This window comes from Telmatherina bonti (assembly GCF_933228915.1).
Source record: "Telmatherina bonti genome assembly, chromosome: 12".
In the NCBI taxonomy this organism is placed as follows: domain Eukaryota; kingdom Metazoa; phylum Chordata; class Actinopteri; order Atheriniformes; family Telmatherinidae; genus Telmatherina; species Telmatherina bonti.
This window is the reverse complement of record NC_136610.1, coordinates 27,507,744-27,527,728: the sequence shown is the minus strand read 5'-3', so window position 1 is coordinate 27,527,728 and position 19,985 is coordinate 27,507,744. Positions and strand designations below refer to the sequence as shown.

The 19,985-nt window shown below is 38.7% G+C and overlaps 1 protein-coding gene across 1 annotated transcript; it reads right to left on the bottom strand.

Moving 5' to 3' along the window:
- Positions 1-8,116: 8,116 nt before the first annotated feature.
- Positions 8,117-19,660, bottom strand: LOC306763216 (CCR4-NOT transcription complex subunit 6). Its single transcript, XM_079249981.1, has 12 exons — positions 19,599-19,660; positions 18,451-18,572; positions 16,704-16,890; positions 16,366-16,451; positions 16,140-16,244; positions 15,850-15,918; positions 15,296-15,453; positions 11,674-11,828; positions 10,635-10,789; positions 10,156-10,389; positions 8,635-8,837; positions 8,117-8,497 (listed from the first exon to the last, which is right to left on the bottom strand). The coding sequence occupies exons 2-12, from the start codon at positions 18,560-18,562 to the stop codon at positions 8,282-8,284; spliced, it is 1,680 nt and encodes a 559-aa protein (XP_079106107.1). The 5' UTR covers positions 18,563-18,572; positions 19,599-19,660; the 3' UTR covers positions 8,117-8,281.
- Positions 19,661-19,985: the final 325 nt, after the last annotated feature.

Sequence of the window (19,985 nt, the reverse complement as noted above, 5' to 3'; positions counted from 1 at the left end):
TCACATTACAAAATGTGAAATTATTAACCTAAGTTTAGACAGAATTTATCTGGCCATGATGAGCAGAGAAACCTCTAAGTCGGATCCGCTTGTTCACTTTTACAGTTTCAAATCTGCACTTGTGGCTGCAAGTAATTCCCAGGTTTCACCTTCCTCTTTAATAACAACAAATGCCACACCCCAAAGTTTAACAAGGTCATAAAACATACACACACACACATGTGCACAAAGCATGTGGTGTTTGCCGAGAAGCAAATGCTCAGGTGTTGTTCACTCCATAAAGTTTCGGGTCAGATTTGTTCCAGATTGCATCAGCATGTTAGAGGGAGCTGGCTGAACATCACTCAGGCAGCTGGCCTAGTAGTCATGCAGGCAAACACGCACACATGTTGGTTAGATTTTCAGAGAAAAGAATAATAAAATTTAAAAAAAACAATGGTTGAGAAAGGGAGGAGTAACAAAGAAGAAAGAAAAGAAATGAGAGGAGACATAGCAGGAGAACTTTATAGCCTTTGCTGCCACGTCAACAAAAGACAGCCAGCCCGCCAACGTTGGGATGAAGCAAAGAGAAAGATCTCTCCTCTTTCTTCGTCTTGTAACTGTGAAGGAACTTTCTCCACTTTATCCAACGCTAGGACTCATTTGACCAGCTGCTCCAAAAATGACACTTAAAATAAAAAATAGTTCATGACCTGAGAAGGAAAATTGCCTCTTGGAAAGCTCTTGATGCTGTTTTCCAACTTCCTCACTCATTTTAAACAGATTAACTCCACCGAATTAAAGCGGCGTGTTTGTAAAGCCCATGGTTTCCATGTGAGCAGTCAGGTGAGAATTATATTTACTGTCACAGTCCATTTCAAGCAAAATTATAGGAAAACTTTGGGAGTTTTTGCATAAAAGCTCTGCTATATCAGAAGGTTTATTAACTATAGAGAGAGCTTAAAAAAAAAAAAAAAAAAGAATACAGAAAACCTGATTTTTGTACTGCTCTGCAAAACTTCCCAGCATCTCACATCATCATTTCATGCTGCTGTTGCTGCGGTGGGCATCTGTTGAAGGTCTTGCTTGTGTTTGTGGGGGAGTATCTCAGATTTCCTCTGCAACTACTTCATCATGTTATGAACCAGAGATCCTCAAAGGTCTGTTAACTAGTAATCATTTTGGTAGTAATTTTATAGATGCAGCTGCAGCACTGTAGTGACTCCCCCCCCAGTAATGGTCTAACAGTTTGATGGAAAATAGAAAGTAGATATCACACTGATTAAAGGCCGGTTGTGCAGCGTTCTCTCAGGCATTGTGTGATTTCTAAGGCAGATACCACAATGAGACCTGTTGATAGTAAAACTTTGTCTGATAACATCTAAAGCTGCAAGGCATTAAATGTTTTCCCTGCTAATTTAAAATGACTCAGATTTCCGTTCTATTGTATATGTTTGGATGAACAGCAGTCACATGTTTAGAACAGTGCAAAGTTTTTATTTAAGGACTGATTTTACTCAACAGATTCTGACACAGAAGTATTAATGTAGAAATTATAGTTTAAAACAAAGAAAACCAACAGACTGCTAACTTTCCATCTTCCTGCAGAGAAAGGCCAATAAAATGGATTTCATTTTTCATCCGAGCCTCATAAACTATTTAAAATATTTTGAAATTTGAATGGATATTTCTGAATAAGAGCAAAGGCCATGATGACTGACATAAACAGCCCTCTGTTAGGCACAAACAAGCACCAAACTTTACCCCTTCCGAAACCTTGGCTCCTCTAATTGTAAGCCCTGACAGCATATGAAATATAGTTAAAAAAATACCAATTTTATTTTATTTTTTCTTGTTTTTAAGCAAGGAATTCCAGTCTGTCAGGTACTATGTAACACAGATCCTCAATAGCAGGCCATCCTACAACTTTTAAATGCATCTCTTCTCCAAAACATCTGAAATGACTGAACAGCCATCGTCCGCATGCCATTCAGCTCGGCAGAGGCCTGGTACCGAACCATCTGTTTGATTCAGGTGTGTTGGAGAAAGGATGCATCTAAAGGCTGCATGATGGCAGCTTCCGAGGACTAGACTTCTGATGTTACGTATTAGCATGATGGAAACTCAACAAGCTCCCTTGATGCTTTTTGAACTGATAGTATTGAGCAAATAAATCAGAAAATTATGAAGGCTTTTTTTTTTTTTTTTAAAAGAAATTAATTAGTCAGACAACTTGGTTTGAAGAGATGGTCTAGAGCGTTTTGGCAGGACATCGACCTGAAGCAAACATGTAATAGCAGAACAGAATGGGTGCAAAAAGTGGTCTGTATTTAATGCCAACTTAAATCCCACTGAATCCACAATGGAGCTGCAACGAACTAATGCACTAAAACATCACTGTAGGAGTTAATATTAATCTGTGAAGGCATAAATTTTCCATGAGAAACCATAACACTATATCAAACTAAAATCCAGGGGTTTATTTGTCAAATGGGTTTCAAAGATCTTTGCGTGACATTTCCAGTTTGTATTTTCCCCTGAATGTTAGACTAAATTATATTCCTTTGCCATGGCATGATACAGAAAAAACACTTTTTTTTTTTTACAAGCTTGGATGCTTTTTAACATGCTTTGACATGTTTCCTCTTAAATCTTGAAGCATTTCAAGAAATTACTCAACATATAGTCAAAGCTACTGTCAGCAAGTTTTCTCAGATTACTGTGAGCATGTAATGAATCATGGCAACTTCAGAAGCTTTGAGTTGGCAAACTAAAGAATGAAGTTAATATGCATTAGAAATGTCATGTTATTTCCAGTATATTTATTCACTGTGGAGGTGAAGCCATCTGCCAATCATAAGCACTGTGAGCCCACGTGTTTATCTGAGTGCAAGTATGATCAGAGGGGAAAGAAAGCACTGAGCAGGCTGAAAAATGAAAACTGTTATATTATCGATCATATTCCCATTGTTTACATGATCATTAGTCTTTCACACAGATACTAGGACAATAAATTCCTTTTTTTTTTTTTAGCGAGGTGCTGTTAAATCCCACTCAGTTCTGCCACAGATTCACGTTCAGATCTCAGCGGCTGTCCACAGGTGATCCTTTGGCTCCATCATGTGTCCACCAACGATAACACAGACCATCACCTCTGCTCTGACTCATTTTAATGCTTAACTTCAATCATCCCCAATGGGATGCTGTCTTCTTGTTTGCGGTTCTTTTTGGGGGACGGGACGGGGGACAGTGCCTATATTATTATGAAGTACGTTTGTAGAGGTGTGAGCCACTCATAATTCACATTTTACTGCAGCTGATTCAAGGTTTGGTTGGAAGAGAAACACTTACTCGTGGGCCTCTGAGTCCAGCCTCCAACAGCTGTTTGACACACTTGCAGCTTAAAGAACCGCAGCACAATCCTACTAAAGGAATTCTCAACAAAAACCTACATGCACGCCACATGGCTGCCAGAAGTTGGTGATGAGTGTTTTCTTAACACAAAAGCTACATCTTAATGACCCTTTTCATACCTGTAGTGGTGAAATGGAAAAGGAGAAAATGAAGAAACAAAAATGAACTTGTGCAGTTAAAACAGTAAGTCTAGTGTTTAAAATAAAACAAGGATGAAAAAGCAGCCAAGACGAGAAGAACAGATATAGAATTTATTTTCAATATCCATTGCAAAGAATAAGAGGTGACACAGCTTGAAACAGATAATACAGAATTTATTTTCAACCAGAAGTAGGAAAATACATAGGTAGGTGTAAAGGAAACAAGCAGAACCTGTAGTCAAAAAGAAAAATAAAGAATAAAACTAGTCCAAAGAGAATCAAGAGGACGGCTAAGGGGTACAACAGAAAGCATTGTTTACCATTCAGTTTAGTTTCAAAACAGTATGTGTTGATTTGAAAACAGCTGCCTTGATTTCTCATCAGGATTAATGGACATTCTACAACATTGTGCAAGTGTTTCATCATTAGTCTTTTTTTTTCCTTCTTTTTTTTTTTTTTTTTTGCTGGTATTTCATGAATGGTAAACAATAGTTGGTCCAGTGCATAAACACAGTGACACAGATCAATATATGTACTCAGCTGACTACAGATAGACAATCCTGATCATTGAACTACCACCACTAAAATTGGCAGGGAGAAGAAGATGGAGCAAATATACAAAATGCATGATAAAAAGGGAGAGAAAATGTAAAAACTGTATAAGCGAGACAAAATATTCTTGAGGAAATTGAAGATGGAGAGTTTAAAAAAAAAAACCCCAAAAAAAACCACCGCCAGTGTGAAAAAGTGAAACAGCTACATTTTCCAGATTAACTTCAAGAAAAATTGAATGTGAATGTTTCTCTTTATTATTGCCAAGTTTAGCTGATGGGTGGAGAAACCAAACTAACCACAGTAGAAAGAGAGGATGATGATGGGTGTTGATGCGATTCAAGGAAAAGGACAGAAGTACCTTGCTTTCCTTACAGCCCTACTTTTCATGGAGACAATTAACTGAACCTGAAAGTAAGTGTGACTGATAAGTGGGAGAAACTGCACTACGACACAGAACTGAACTACAAGCAGCTTTGGTGTGCACCATTACAAGAGATGCAGCCTGGGGGGAGGGGGTAAAACAGAAACATTTGCTCTACGCTTAAGCCAACTGAGAAACAATGAAACAGTGACTTTAAAAAAAAAAAGAACCCAACAACGTGATCACTCACTGGGGCTCACAGCGTGTCGAAACTCTGCTCTGATTTGACACATATTTATAGGAAAGGGGAGGAATCTCAAAAACCAAAACCAATCTGGGAGTCAAAATCAGCGACTATCGACAGTAGCTAGCTAGTTCAACAGATTTAACCACTGTAATGCACGAGAACAGAATGAGATGGACTAATAATACGCAAAAAATCTTCACAGGACCAGTCTAGCGGCACATCATTAGCTTAGTCATAAACACGTTTTACACCTGTCAAAACTGTGTTCTCTAGTAATGAACTGCAGCCACTAGGAAGACAGCTCTGCTGCCCTGACCTACGGGGCACTAGCACTCTCCAGCTAGTGCCATGCAACGTCCAAAATAAAGCTGAGATTAAAACAAAAACAAAGAATATCCCTGTGTTGAGTTTTAACAGATACCAACGCGGCAGGTTCTTTTCCACCGATAAGCACGGAGGCGTCATCAGGAACATTCAACTACAACAAACCATGATTTCTACAGAGGATTTGGTTTGTGATGGTGAGGGGGGGAGGGGAGGGTCAGCAAGGAAAGGAAATGATGAGGAAAGGTTAAAAACAATGCAAGCATAAACACCATCATAGAATTCATGATTTTACACAACACAATTCAGTATCTTTTTTTTTTTTTTTAGAAAGAAAACATGAGATACATCTTTTATTCACACTTTACAAAAAAAAGGGAGAAAAAATAGCTACCCCTTCAATCTACTACAAAACTAATGCCATTTAGGGACAAAAAAAACTGGACACATTGGTTTTCATGGAGAAGGGTAAAAGAAATAAGAGGGGAAAAAAAGGGGGAAACGTGACTCATTAAGCTGAGAAGTATTTACCTGTTTCCCTCTCGCTTTAAAATTTTAGTTCAACATATAAAGTAATGGGATCTTTTTCTTTTCTAACCAGACAGAGTGAGGGGAGCTGCATCTGAATCTACTAAGTGCTCATCATCCATGTAGAAGCGTGACTGCTGAAGTATTCATGTCACTGGTGACAAATTTCACTTTCTTTGTTTGGGATGCAACAAATACGATTCATAGATAACAGGTAAGCTCATTTACCCTCATCCCTTGTTCATCCAAAAGGGAGGAAATGTGGGCTCCCACCCTTTCCAATGCAGAGGTAGGGGCTCCACAAATGGCACTATAGCTGCAGTGATAAGGGTAGAACTATACAAAGTGGCGGACAGAGGGCTTTAAAAGACACAGCTTGAGCATTGTAGAAGTTAGATTTAATCTGAGGTCAGGTGGTTCGTAGGAAGGAGGAAATGGACAGGCTTAGGGAGATTTAAAATTCGTGGCCAGGAAGGAAAGCTTAGGAGCCAGGTGTTTCTGGGGGCCTGGGCATGGAGCTGTGCTTCGGTACAAAGAGGGAGCAAAATAATCCAATGGTGAATTTACAAATAAGACACCCTCCTCGTGAGAGGGTCAGTGGAGAAAGCATACCTGATTACTATAGAGCTCAATGAATAGGAAGGATATACACATCATCATTACATCTTCACATCTCATAAAAAAAGAAATGAATATTAACAAAAAAAACAAAAGAGGAAAAAAAAGAAAAAAAAAGGACATAAAATCTTCACAAATGTCTCAACAGTATTTAAAAATAAAATGAGAAAAGGTTGTTCAGGCGTTCGTTGTGTGGAAGTAGTGCAAGACAACGTCTACTGCTACAGCGAGGCACGATGTACATGTGGGATTTACGCAGGTTGTGGCAACCACGCATCACTTTCGAGTGCGACACGCAGATGAACAGATGTGACTCATCCTTGTGTGTCCTTTTATCAGAACCAATGGCAGCAGTGTGGATCAATGGCTTTGTTAATGGGCAAGAAGCAACAGGCAGAGTTTACTGGTTGTCTATTTACATCGCAGCAAATCAAACCAACCACAGAGAGAAAAAAAAAAAAAAGGGTAGAAACAAAAAGGTAGAAACAATACTGACACATTACAGTTTATCTCTAGGGAGTGCAAAGAAGTGACAGCAAACGCCTCGAACAACCTCTTCTTACGTCTTTTGTACAAGCTGGTAATATCAGTTCATCTTAACATTAACTGGATAAAAATTTAGCCATAGTTTACAATACAATCTTTTTTTTTTTCTTTTTCAAATCTGATCATAATTTACTCTTCGTACAAAAAACGCCAGAAAACAGGTCTTTTGTGGTTCATATACAATCATGTAAAGACTGAGTCTGGATTTCTTTTTCTGTACAAACACTTGTGAAAAAAAAAAGAAAAACAAAACACTGCTTTTGTGTATGGAACTTATGGCTGGGGGGGGGAGGGGGGAGGAGAGTTACTACTGGCCTTGGAGACAGTGCTACAAATCTGCCTGCAAATTACCTTTGAACATCTGTGTGTATGTGTGTGTGTGTGTGTAAGCTTGCATGTGTGGAGTTGGATGGAAACTCCTGACAGTGAGAGAAATGCTGGTTTTATCCCGGTGTATCGACCATTACTCGCTCTCTCAGCCTAAAAGCAATCGCAACAAATGAAGAGGTTTGTGATAGGCCCCCCATTGCTTAGCCAATCAGCCTAAATCCTTTTGCTCCTCTCTTGAAAAAAGGTGATACATGGGCCACATGAGCTCCCAAGCACATTACTAGCCTAACAACTATACAAGCTGGGGTAAAAACAGTCTGCAAACAGAATGGTAGCTGCTCTCAGGTTCTCACAACGTTCTGCCTTCAATGCTACATGCTGCCGATGTGAAATCAGGCAAATGTAGGTTTTAAATGCGTTTTTGCACATACATGAGGGCAGCAGTGGGTTTGGGGGCGAACGCACCAGAGCTGGGGTCAGAGGTGTAGACTATCATGTAGCACCACGGGAGGCCGCGACCACAGAAAAGGCCTCAGCACCACAGAATGACAGCAGGAAATCTCACCTCATACGAGCTGCCCTGCATCCACCTCCAGGGATGATTAATTACCAGTTAACAGCTGCTTTGACTACACCTCGATGCGTTTATGCTTTTTTGGGCCAAAAGTAGACGACGTGCAAAAAAGCCAACGGTGGAGATCTGCAACTGACAAGTCTGCTGTCTTTGCTGGTTTTAGATTTGTACAGGACAGACAGACAAGCAGACCATCAACTCTGAAGCTTTTCGGGTGAACGTCGTCCACATAGCCGGTTTTACGTCTCCCCTTTGCTCTTCAACCAAACCGCGGCCTAATGTGACGAATCTGAGCGAGCTACCACCCTCTCGAGTTTGAAGGACAGAAGCAGAGTAGGTGGGGTTGTTGAATTTCATGAGGAAAGGGAAGTCCAAAACAGAAAATATGATACACAGACAGGACTGAATCAAGCAGTTAAAAAAATAACATAAAAAGAAAAACGGAAAGAAAAAAGAAAAATATAGAATATCTTTAACATCATACGAAAATCCCTGTCAGCCAGACCTCACTGTACGAATATTTTACAGGTTGAATTTTTTTCTCTCTTTTTTTTTATGTCTTCCTCCTCCAGTGTGGTGGAGGGAAGAGCTGGTAGTGGGAGGGTGCAGGGTTAAGAGGGAGAAGCTGTGGTTGCAGCTCCCCCTGGTGGTATGGCAGGGTCTCACTACCTGCGTGCAGGCAGGTGAAGCCCATTGACCTGGGAGGGCACGTTGGGCAGGAGCAACTCCAGCTGAGCAAACAGGGAGAAGTGGTCAGAGGGGATGTGAGGATGTGGGCAGCCGCTGACATTGTTCTCTACAAGCCAGTGGGGGTCCAGAGGGCCCAAGATACCCAGCACGTTCAGGTGAGGCTTGGAGTAGAAAATATAGTCGATGACACCCTGAGGAGAGGAGAGAATTTTGTGCAGGAACGGTTTCATTAAGTGTAAATGATGATTTAAGACATTATTTTGCATGCTTCTTCAGTAAAAATAAATGAGAAATGTCAAGTAGAAATGAACTTTATTTGCAAAATTACCTTAAAGTCGAAGGTGTAATTGGTGTAAGGCATCAGGCCGTTCTCGTAGGCGCTCTTCAGCTTGAAGCCGTGGGTGATCCTGCCGTTGGACGTGCTGTTCTTGCCATTGCAGTTGAATTTGGTCAAGCAGTCACTGTAGCGGAGCTCCTTGAAGTCCTTGTGGGTGCAGTCCACGCCGCCAGTACTCAGGTACTCCACCACACCTGGGCAAAAAGGCATTTTTAAATGAAATGGAAAGAAAAAAAGCAATACTTGAGCCCATGTGACCAAATCCAGTTTGTGTTGAGATTGAATATCAGTTGTTATTTTGCTTGGATTCCAGGAAAACACCAGCAGGAACAAGAAGCTGTTTCTCACCACCTCCTGATAGGATAAAAACCACTAACTACAAGCACTCCACTACGTATCTCAGGTTAATCAATAGAATCATTTTCCCAAATCAAGTCATCACTGTAAAGTAGAGCAAGCTTTTTTTTTTTTCTCGTCTTGGGAAACGTCACATGAATGTTTCTGACTCGAGCTGCATTTTTAACATTTTTCTCTGACAGCATCATCTCCACACTGTAACTCCTGAATTTTTCTTCAAACTCGTTCCTGACTTATTGGATATGACTGAAACAAAGCCATTAGTGTTTAAAATGATCAATTACTTCTTTATACAACCCTGCCTGGAAAAGAAACACGGTTGTTTAGAGTTCTTGCTGCCATGAGATGGTCTCAAACCTTCAGTCTTTAATGATACATTTTAAGTTGTGTAAAAAATAAATATGTCATTTATTACAGTTTAATATGTGATCTCTCATCTAACTTAGCATTTTGTTACAACTCTCTTCCATTAATATCAGTTTCATTGCTGTTTTTTTTATATTTTGTGAGCCATCAAAGAACAAAACTAACTTTTCAAACGGCAGTAGGCCAATAACACACACAAACACACACACACACACACACACACACACACACACACACACACACACACACACACACACACACACACACTTATTCTTCACAGCTGACTTATGTTGTTATGATTGAAAAATATTTTCATTGCTCGGGAAGCAGCACACACATTTTCTGGTCGTTTTTTTTCTTTAAAAATACTTTGTGTAATATACTTAATTGGCTTAATACTTTCTCTCCGAGCTGCACGGACTCATCTTGGACAGTGACATTGATTCAAATCATTAACATAGTTTCAGCACAAATTTCACAATGGGCTTAATTTCCTCTCCATGTGGAACGAAAGCGTCATGACTGCAACTAATTCTTCCCGCCATTTAATTACTAGTTTATTCTGTAAGTTACGAAAAGCTGTGGCAACAACTGAGTAACAAGTGTGAAACTCAGTCACCATAACGCCGTAACTCACACATCTTCTGGTTGCCTGTTTTGTCAACAAAATAAGGCAAACAAAACAAAAGTACCAGCGAAAAGTTTCAATCCGGTCCAGGTGTTGTGAAACATTTTGTAACGCGCTGTTAGAAGATGCTACAAAACAAGCCGTTTGTCTTGTTTACTTACCAGAGTCTGGCAAAGAGTTGAGGTCAGCGCACAGCACCAGTGGAATGGCATTGGTCTCACCAGAGACAGAGGACAACTTGAGACTGCGAGTAGCCTTGTCCACTATGTTCTTCACCTCCGACAGGAACATCATGGTCTGGACCAGCTTGACGTCAGAGTACTCTGGATCCCAGTGCATGTGGGCATTGGCCACCAGGAGAAGCTGCTTCTCCATGCCGTGGAGCGACTTGCCAGCTGAAAGGCCAGGAGAGAAAAATGATCAGACAGAAGGGATATGAAAAGTATTTAAGACATAAGATGCCTTCTACTTTACTGTAAGAACTGTAGGCATCTGTAAGAACACAATCTCTTGCAGTGGAAATCCAGCTGTTCAGCGAGGTTTGGACAAAAACCCAAGCTGACCTTCATAAATGTAACAAATCCAGAATAGTCATGCCCTGAACTAACATCCAAAAAGTCAAGATATGTTTAACACTCACAGGAAATCTCCATCATCTCTTTGCGGACCTCGAGCAGCACAGCAACACCAATGTTGTCCTTCGTCATCACTCTGTTTAGCATAGCCTCTGAGCCCTCGGAGTTAGCCATGGCCAGCTGGTTGAACTCCACAGTATGCTTCTGCACCGCACTGAACCTAGACAGGAGAGAGGGACGAAGGAAACGAGGATTTCAGAACACATTGTGGGAACTAGGAGGAATAAATCATTTTTAAAAAAAAAGTAGATTGCACATGGTTGGAATAAGAAAAATCATAAAAGGTGTTTGAGTTCATGTAAACTAAACTGTGGGTCATGCCAAATAAAATGATAAAAAAATCTTATGCAAAGTTACATAGATGCCCAAATAAACTGGTGCAACACCAATAGGATAACAAGAAAGATTTTTCCCTATAATCCCATCCAACTGGGGAGCTCCTTATTGTACAACAAAATGTTTGCCTTTTCACCATCAACACTAAAATATGGGCAAACCAATAAGTCACTTTGCAGCATTTTAATGATCAAGTACAGCAAATTAGCTGAAACATGCAGGACTGTTATTTTTGGCAGCTCAAACCATTTTAGTTCAACATGACTAATTCAACCAGTTTACAAAGCATGGAGTTGGGTAATAGAGAATGAGAGATGAGCATAGCGTCCTCCCCCCTGACCCCTTCTGTCAGTTACCTTACCTAGAGGAGTACTGGGTAGATGGGCCTCTCCTCTCTCCATGCGACTGTCTCCCTGCACTACATTTCTGATTTCTAACCAGAATTAGAACATATCTGCTCCCTGTTGCCTGTTTGTATGAATGACTGCAGAGGGAGAACTACACCTCTGAAATCAACCCCCTCCTTTGAACAGAAGTGGTGGAAAAGAGGAGATCTACTGTTGTGAGGAGGGATGCAGTGATGCTGGTTTTGCCCACTGATCCACTGAAGGCAACATCATGGGTTTAAGTTTAATAAGCTTAGTTTAAAAAGTCCCATTAAAACCCAAACATTACAGACCACTGAAGAAAAATGTCAGCAACACTTACTTTTCCGTCTTGAAGAAAATTGCACATCCATCCACGTGTTTGCGATCAGACTCCGACATTGTTCGGGCTCGTGACTTTGGACTGAAGAACCCGTCATATCCTTGCTCTTTCAGCTCTGGCAAGAAGTAATTGTAGTACTGCTCGGTCTCAACTTCCTGTGAATTGTCAAAATACACGTGGCAGGTGAATAAGAAAAACTGAAATTTGTGCCACAAAAGTCCAACAAACAATTTTAGAAACAAAGATTATTCTGTTTCCAAGAAGTTATTAGGCAGCAGCATGACATTTTGCTAAGTAGTGTATCTAACAGTAGTTTGATTTGTGTCAATAAAGAAAAAAGAAAAATCATAAATTGAATTAAATACAGGCCAACGATGAGCAACCTCCCTCTCTCACCAAACATTTTACAGTAATGAAATCATCCACAAAGTTACAAGTTATTCATGATTAGTGGCTGTTTTTGAAAGTGATATTTATGTCGGTCTCCTGGTTAGTTTACGGTCCAGCTTGTGCATCATAAAGCTTTCACAAAGAAACAAATAATTAAATTTCCTTTTACACACGTTCATGTGGACCAACAAAGACAGCTGCCACAAATGGCAGGAAAACTACTCATGATGCAGAAGAAAGTTCAAGGCCAACTTAAAATGAAATACAAGGTTCTCTGCAAACAAGTGGTGTGTGTGCTTTACATAAACTTTAAGGGGGCCAGGAAAACAGAGCTGTTGCTGCACCACTAAACTGTCTGCTTACTGTAGGCCAAAAAGCACAAAGACATGTTGATCCATTTATTTAATGAGAATATTTGCTTAGATTTTTTTAAAATAAAGTGATATGAAAATGTTACAGAATGCGTGTCATACATCGGCATCATATTGTTTGTACAAACTCTGGAATTACGTGTTAGGTCCATTTATGATCCATCATGTGTGTATGCATTGTCATTCATCATCGCCCTCATGCTACTGTGTGTCTTTTACGTTGTCACAGTATTTAGTGAGTTCATCCAGGACTGGACTGTGCTGAGTTCAAAGTTTACTTCCACATTTTGACACTGGTTGGTAACAATAATGTACCGCTTTAAAATAGTTTACAACCATTTTCTTGTGCAACCACACCAGTAGAAAAATAAAAGCACAAAGTTTTTCACTCTTCTCAACTTCTTCTGCATTTTCTTCAGGTGCTTTTTATGTGGAGGTTTCTGCACTGTTATCTTCCCATTCCTCCTCTTCTTCTCTGGTTTGTTCATTTCACCTGCTGTGTGTCCGCTACAAAAATCAACACTGCCCCCACAATTTTTCAGTGGCACTGTTCAGTTTTCTACATGAAGCCTCTTGAAAATGTACCAAATTATGCATGTAAGGGAGAAGGATGAAATGAAGGATGCATCTGTCTCCGTATCAGTCTTCTGCGTAGAGTATAAATGTGCTTTTACTGAACATCTGGACTGATAAGCCTGATGGGGCATGTGCTGCCTTTACCACTGTAGCATGTCACCAAGTTGGACATATTGTTGTCTAGAAACGTTAAAAAAAGCAAGACGGCAACTTGAAATGTGTGTACAGCCAATCTTTCCAGGGTTTGGCATTTCTCAGCTAAGAATGGAAGAGAAAATAGTGCATCAGACTCTCCTGAAGTGTCCCAGCACAGTGGTAAACTTCCAGCAGACACGCTGCTCATTTGCTGCTGTTTGTTGAGCTGACTTCACGCCTTCACTAATGCACAAACTATGGAGCACTTGAAACATTTGCAAGTAGCACAGTCCTGTCTGTAGCATGTTCAAAATAAGCTAAAAGTTCTTTTTAAATCGACTTCATGAATACGTTGCAGCTACACTGGAAAGCAGCTTCTATGATCAGACGCCCTCTTTAGAGGAAACAAGCCACAATCTGTTTGCACCGCTGTCACACCACCGAGTGTTCCCAGATTATTTATCCACATACATTCTCTTTTAACACATTCTCTACACATAAAATAGCAGTTTTTATAGTTAAATTATAACTGCCTTTGTTTTTATTAAGATTATGAAGCAACTGTAGACATCATCTCTGATTTACTTTACAGGGTTTTCTTAAAAATAATTCTGTAAAACATTTTAACTGGAATAAATTACTCTTAGTGACGTGTGGTTTACTACAAATAATTACAACATACACAACAACAACAGTAATAATCAACATAACCTTCTCTATTTATATGCTAATTACACAAAGAAAGGCTGCAGTCATTCATCAATTTTTACCCAGAAGTCTCTGCTTTAATGTAGCAGTGCTAAGTGTTGTACCATTGTTTCCAAAAAATATTGGGAGTGATTTTCATACATATGTCCTGAAAATGCACAGAGGATCTATAAACTTTCTAATAATCACAATGTTTCTAAAACTAATACCAATTTTATTGTTTTGCAGCCACAGCAGGAAAAAGTAAAGATTCTTGAGAAGCCATCTTAAGTCTCCTGGACCACTAATCATTGAGCCAGTCTGAGGAAATTACATTTAATACACGATGAACCCAGTTTGCTTTATGAATAAATTTAATTTAATCTAATAAATCTGTTTTTACCCCCGATGCTTTGTTTTTTTCCTGCTTTCTACTTTTGGTTGATATCTCCCCCACATTTAACACCAGCAAAACTCACTCAGTGGAAGAAACTTGTTGAACAGGTTTAGAAGTGTCTCAAAGCCATTAGATGTTGCATAGAAACTTACTATTTTACTTTAAAAGTGACCCGATAAGAGAAATTGACAGTGCAAAAAAACTCACAAATTTGGCTGAACTGTAAACCTAAATATTAATTGTCACCAGGATGTTCCACCAGATAAGCAGCTGGAGATGGATGTAAAAACATTACCAATGCATAAATCCACACCAGCTGGATTAGCACTAATGGTACAGAAAACTGACACTAGGAGTTTCTAAAGAACAGCAGCATTAGTTTTCTTTCAACACAACAATGTAGTTTTTTGTAATTAGGCATAAATGACGGATATAAAAGTTGCTGCATTTGTTCACACTCAATGAAATCTCTTCTCACCTGTGTTTTTTGTAAAAAAATAAAGAAAAAAAAAACCAAGCATGAAAAAGGGAGGCAAAGGAAAAATGTTATTTTCAGTGAAGCGAAATTAATGCAACAGCAATGTATCTGCAGTCGTATGTAAAATTTGAAAGAAAAAAAGTCTTGCTGTTTTTCCTCTGCACTTGGCAATTTATTGATGCCATTTAACTAATTTAATAATGCTGATGGCGAACATTAGACTGCAAGCAGTTACTTATAATATATGCACACTTCGACAGAAGGACCTATATTAATCATTCATATTACTGACTGATTAAGAATAAATCCATGAACCATTTTCTGACAGGGAACTGAAACTTACTCTCATCTATTCCTGAAAAATAAAAAAAGGTGCCCCACAGTTCAGTCTCTGAATTTGAACCAAATGCTTCACAACAGGAGCATTTAGATGAATCCTTACTAGATTATGCAGCATGTTATGCCAGATACATCTGATGTAATGATGCATGCCCAAAAACTTCCAACCATCCACACAAGGTCATTTTCATCATTTTTGAAAATGAATTTAGGTATTAAAAGCTAAATTTTTTATTTGATATTTCTCACCTGCAAACTGATGATGTCTGAGTTGCAGCCTAGAATCTCCTGCATGATGGATTTCTTCCTGTACTCCCAGTTCAGAGCCCATGATGGACAGTAGCCATATAGCTGTCGTGTGGCATACTTATCGCACAGCACATTGTAGCACATCACGGAGAACAAAGCTAAGAGGAAACACAGACAAAACATACATTTTTAAAAAGACTTAATAACCACAAATCTGAACATCGAGGCATGCCTTAGGATTATTATTTTTAACATTATTTAGATGGTTTTCTGCAATCATTTTGGGTTCAAAAATTCATTGCAGCATCATTTTCCCCTCCAAATGATTTACTGAACTCATTGCAAACAAATGAAAGTGCTATTGTTTCATCCCTGCCTGTCATACAACGCTTTCATTGCAGTTGTCCAAAAATCACGGCAGAAACTGCCATTTAATGCAAGACACTGTGACTAAACTTCACAGTTGTGAAAAATGCAGCTCAAATTAACCTTATGGTGAAGAAAAAGAAGGACAAGCAGAAAAAAAGCACTACAATCTTTTATATAATCCATACCCGAAGGACGTGTTCGGTCTGGTTCCTGGAGGGAGATCCATGACCGGGCTGGGGGCTGCTCTGTTGGTACTAATCACAAGGTAGATGATTAAATATAAATATTTAAATGACTTCAATAGAGAAATAGTGGCTTTAATAACAGGTAATATTCTGCAAATCGATGAATAAATGGATTGTGTCAATAGTATCAATGTGACCTTTTTTTTTATTTTTTTTTTTTATAGATAAAATTAGAAACAGCGATTCACAATCCTGTAATCTCACAATAACAGAAGAGGACTCATACTCACTGCGCTTGATAGCCCCTGCCAGATTGTCTAACAAGTAGCTGAGCAATCTCCGTGTGCCATCAGGTTCCTGGTAGAGGCTCATAATTTCTTGTGCAAGTGGGTTTCCTGGTTACGAAAGAGTAGAATTAGTCTGAGTCGCATAGGAAATTATGGGAATTTAAGGACAACAGTGTTTTTATTTAAAAAACAAAACAAAAAAAAACACCCTGACAAGCCACAGACTCACCTTTCAACCCCAGTGTTTGTAACTGAAAGAGTTTTCCCAATTCGAATGGCAGAACCCGCAACTGGTTATTATTTAAAAGCAATTCCCTGCACAGGAAAAATGAGAACCGGATCATCAGAAAAACAGAAGAAAACATGGATTTACCTTACAAAACATTAAAAAAACAAATGGCTTTCATCGCAACTATGAAACTTTTACATTAAATTGAAAGGTTCTGATATTAACAGAGTACAAAAGAAAAAAAGACATTGGCTTGATATTTATTTTCTCTAAGTTACATATGGCTGCTACGTATAACCAAGCCTTTACACTGGAGTGTAAAACCTGAAATCACAGACCTGAGAGACACCATGTTGCCGAGCTCTGCCGGCAGGCTCCTGATCTTATTGGATGAGAGATCCAGGTACACCAAGTTGTGTAGTTTGGCAATGTCTGGCGGGATGCGTGACAGTGAGTTGTCACTGAGGTGCAGGGCAGTGAGGTGGGTGAGAGACCACAGGGCTGTGCTGAGACTCTTTACTCGACCTGCAGAAACAGTGACAAACAGACAAAGGAAGTATGAGTTTCACAATCCAGCCCTCATTTTTCTTAAATATTAAAGAAAACTGACAGCTGAGAACAAACACTTCTGGAACAATTTCACAAGACACCAAACCAACAAAATCAAAGCAACACATTGTTGTGACGTAATTTAAAGTAGATTAAATTAAATTAAATTAGTCACACTACAGTTCTTTTTTTTGTTTTGTTTTTTTAACGGAGGGGCGGAGGGGTTATCTGCAACACAAAAAATAAAACTTTGACAGTTTCATTATTATTGATAAAACATTAACATTGATAAAAAAAAAAAAAAGTTTGAAAGCTTAGTGATGTTGATACACATTTAAATAAAAAGGGTGCTTTTCATATCAAATAAAATAAACAAGCTTGGTCAATTAATTACTTAAAAGAACACTTAAGCATTTTAATAGAAAATTAAATCAAATTAAAAAAAAAATAAAAGAAGAAATTACAGCTATCATGTGAGGAGGACAAAAACAAACAAGCAAAAAAATGAAAACAAAAGCTAAAAGTGAAGACCTTCTTTTGAAGATTCAAACCACAACTTCAAAATATAAATAAAAACATTTTGTCTGTTTGGCAAAATTGATCTTTAGGGTTTTTCATCTGTTTGTCAAACCAAACTGCAACACTGAATTAATTGCTAAATGTAGCTCAGAGTTGAGGTTAAATTAATAAGGAGCATGAATAAATTAAATCAGAAAAGCCAGCTAGTCCTGGCTAAAAAACAAAACCTTTTTGGGTGCACGTCCACAACGTTGGGGAGGAAAGTGATCCAGTCATGACCCATTTATTATAGAAAGTCTTAAAATAAAATGAGTTTAGTTTCTAAAATGACTAAAAGCATCCAGTCTCACATCCACCGTGATCGCCTTACCGGGGAAATAAGTTGAACAAAATGTAACCCAATTCCCCATTTTAACAAACTACTGGCAATTCTAAAGAGGCAAACAAAATAATCTGTTCCTTGCTTCACCTTGTATGATACAGCACAAAAACAATGGATTTAGACAAATTCGTTAAAGTGTGTCATAATATTATATCTTTTCTTTTTAAAGAAAAAAGGTAATGCTACAGTGTGTATGTATACACACATATATCTATATATATATGTGTGTATATATCTATATCCATATCTATATATACACACACACACGTGTATATATAAATATTTTGAAAAGTAAAAATATTGTGCTTTCAACCTACAACCTGAAACATGTGATTTTCAGCAGAACTTCTCTTGCTACAAAAATGACTTGAATGAAATAAAAATAAATCCCATTTATGTAAGAATATTTTATTACAATAATAATGCTGGGGGGATTTAGTTAATTAAGCTACTTACACTCTGAACTAGAAATAACTTTCTATTCTTCTCTAACTGAATCCTTTTTCTGTCTTTTTCTTTACTGCAGATTATTTGCACACACTTAAGAAGCTGCACTAAACCCGCATCAAGAAAGCTTTGTATGGACTGTAAAAACAAGTCACCTATAAATCCACAGACTTCCTGAAGATACTCACCACTGATTTCCAGCTCAGCCCAGTATGACTTCTTCCCATTTGCTGCCTCCTCGCTGGACATAATTGTGTACATCCGCCTGGGATCCGGCGGGTCATATTTTTCCTTGGGCATTCCTATAACACTTCAGAGATCGCTTTGATCAAAACAATGTGAGACGTACACATTTGAACATGTCTGCTGCTGTAACACTAATTCTGATGCAAGAGGTACTTTTGGTCTGAAACTGTGACGCTCTGAACGAGCTTAGAGAAGACGCAACTAGCTCATCAATTAACTGCACTATTTTTAACCTGAAGCAACAAATGTGCATTTTCCAAATGTTTTAAAACTAATTATGACCAAAAGCCTATCTTTCGGGCGATAATTTATGAAGAAAACCCTTTTCACTGCTTCCTGTGGAGTATGGTTTCATAGTTGTTACATAAGTTAATGGCATAAAAATAATCACTGTAATGCAAAAATCTAGAAACCAGAAAAGTGGACGGTTTTACACCATGAACATATCAAATGACTAAAACAGAATATAAAAAACCACGCGTTTAAAACCAGAAATAAACAAAGCTAAGCTCGCCGATTGTTCTTCTCGAGGTCGCTAGCTGATTAGCCTAGCTTAACCTAAATTGGAAGCTATCGAGCTACACACAGCATGGCTAAATCATTAACCCGCTCGCCCGCTAAACGCAACATTTACCAAACAACTTAGTGACATTTATTAGTTCAATGGCTCTAACGTGCTTCCCAAACAGGTTTGCATAATACACAAGTTAGTATGAAAGGATAATGTACACTTGTTTACATAATGGCAAAGCACTGACTTGCGCATAAACACTAGGCCACAAAACAACGCATTACTTACTTGTGGCTAGCTAGCTTTAAGAAACCGGAATCGCTTTTACGGAAATAAACAGGGAAGAAACAAGCACACACAACGCCCCGCAATGCTAAACTTACAAGCAATACGAGCTATTTAGCTTAGCATGAGTTAGCCTGCTAACTGAAAGCTAGCAGATCCCATTTGAAGCTGAGCGACCTACTAATCAAAATGGTCCTACTTGGTAAAATGACGGCAGTGCTTTATACATCGAAGACACTGTAAGGGCAAATGAGTGGAAACGCGTTATTTCTTATACAGCGATTTCATTTTTACCTGCAAGAGCATACCAAATCGCGAGGACGACTGCGTGTTCTCTTTTGTTTTCTAGCTACTTCTTCCCCGTTTCCGCTGCTGTATCATGGCGACTGTAAGGCTTTTTCTTTTTTTTTTTTTTTTCCATAGTCGATAACAGCGCAGCCGCTTCCTATTGGTCAGCGCCTTTAAGGTCCAACAGCTGTTAACCTCAGCAAATAAAGTCTATGACTCATAAATGATGGGTCTCTTATAGATGAAAGCATACTGTAACTGTATGCCAGTTTTAAAATAGACACAACTAGCAGAATAACTGCTTTATCAAACGTGTGTACCCATAAGTACCCAGTAGAGAAAAAAAATATATATATATAATATTGATTGACACAATGATTGAGATGAAACTTT

Excerpts from the sequence above, each read along its gene's own strand:
- LOC306763216 (XM_079249981.1), bottom strand. The coding sequence starts at position 18,562 with ATGCCCAAGGAAAAATATGACCCGCCGGATCCCAGGCGGATGTACACA. Across the intron at positions 15,919-16,139 it reads GGCAGGGGCTATCAAGCGCA|TACCAACAGAGCAGCCCCCA; the intron begins GTGAGTATGAGT and ends CCTTGTGATTAG. Across the intron at positions 10,390-10,634 it reads AGAGATGATGGAGATTTCCT|CTGGCAAGTCGCTCCACGGC; the intron begins GTGAGTGTTAAA and ends CTGGCCTTTCAG.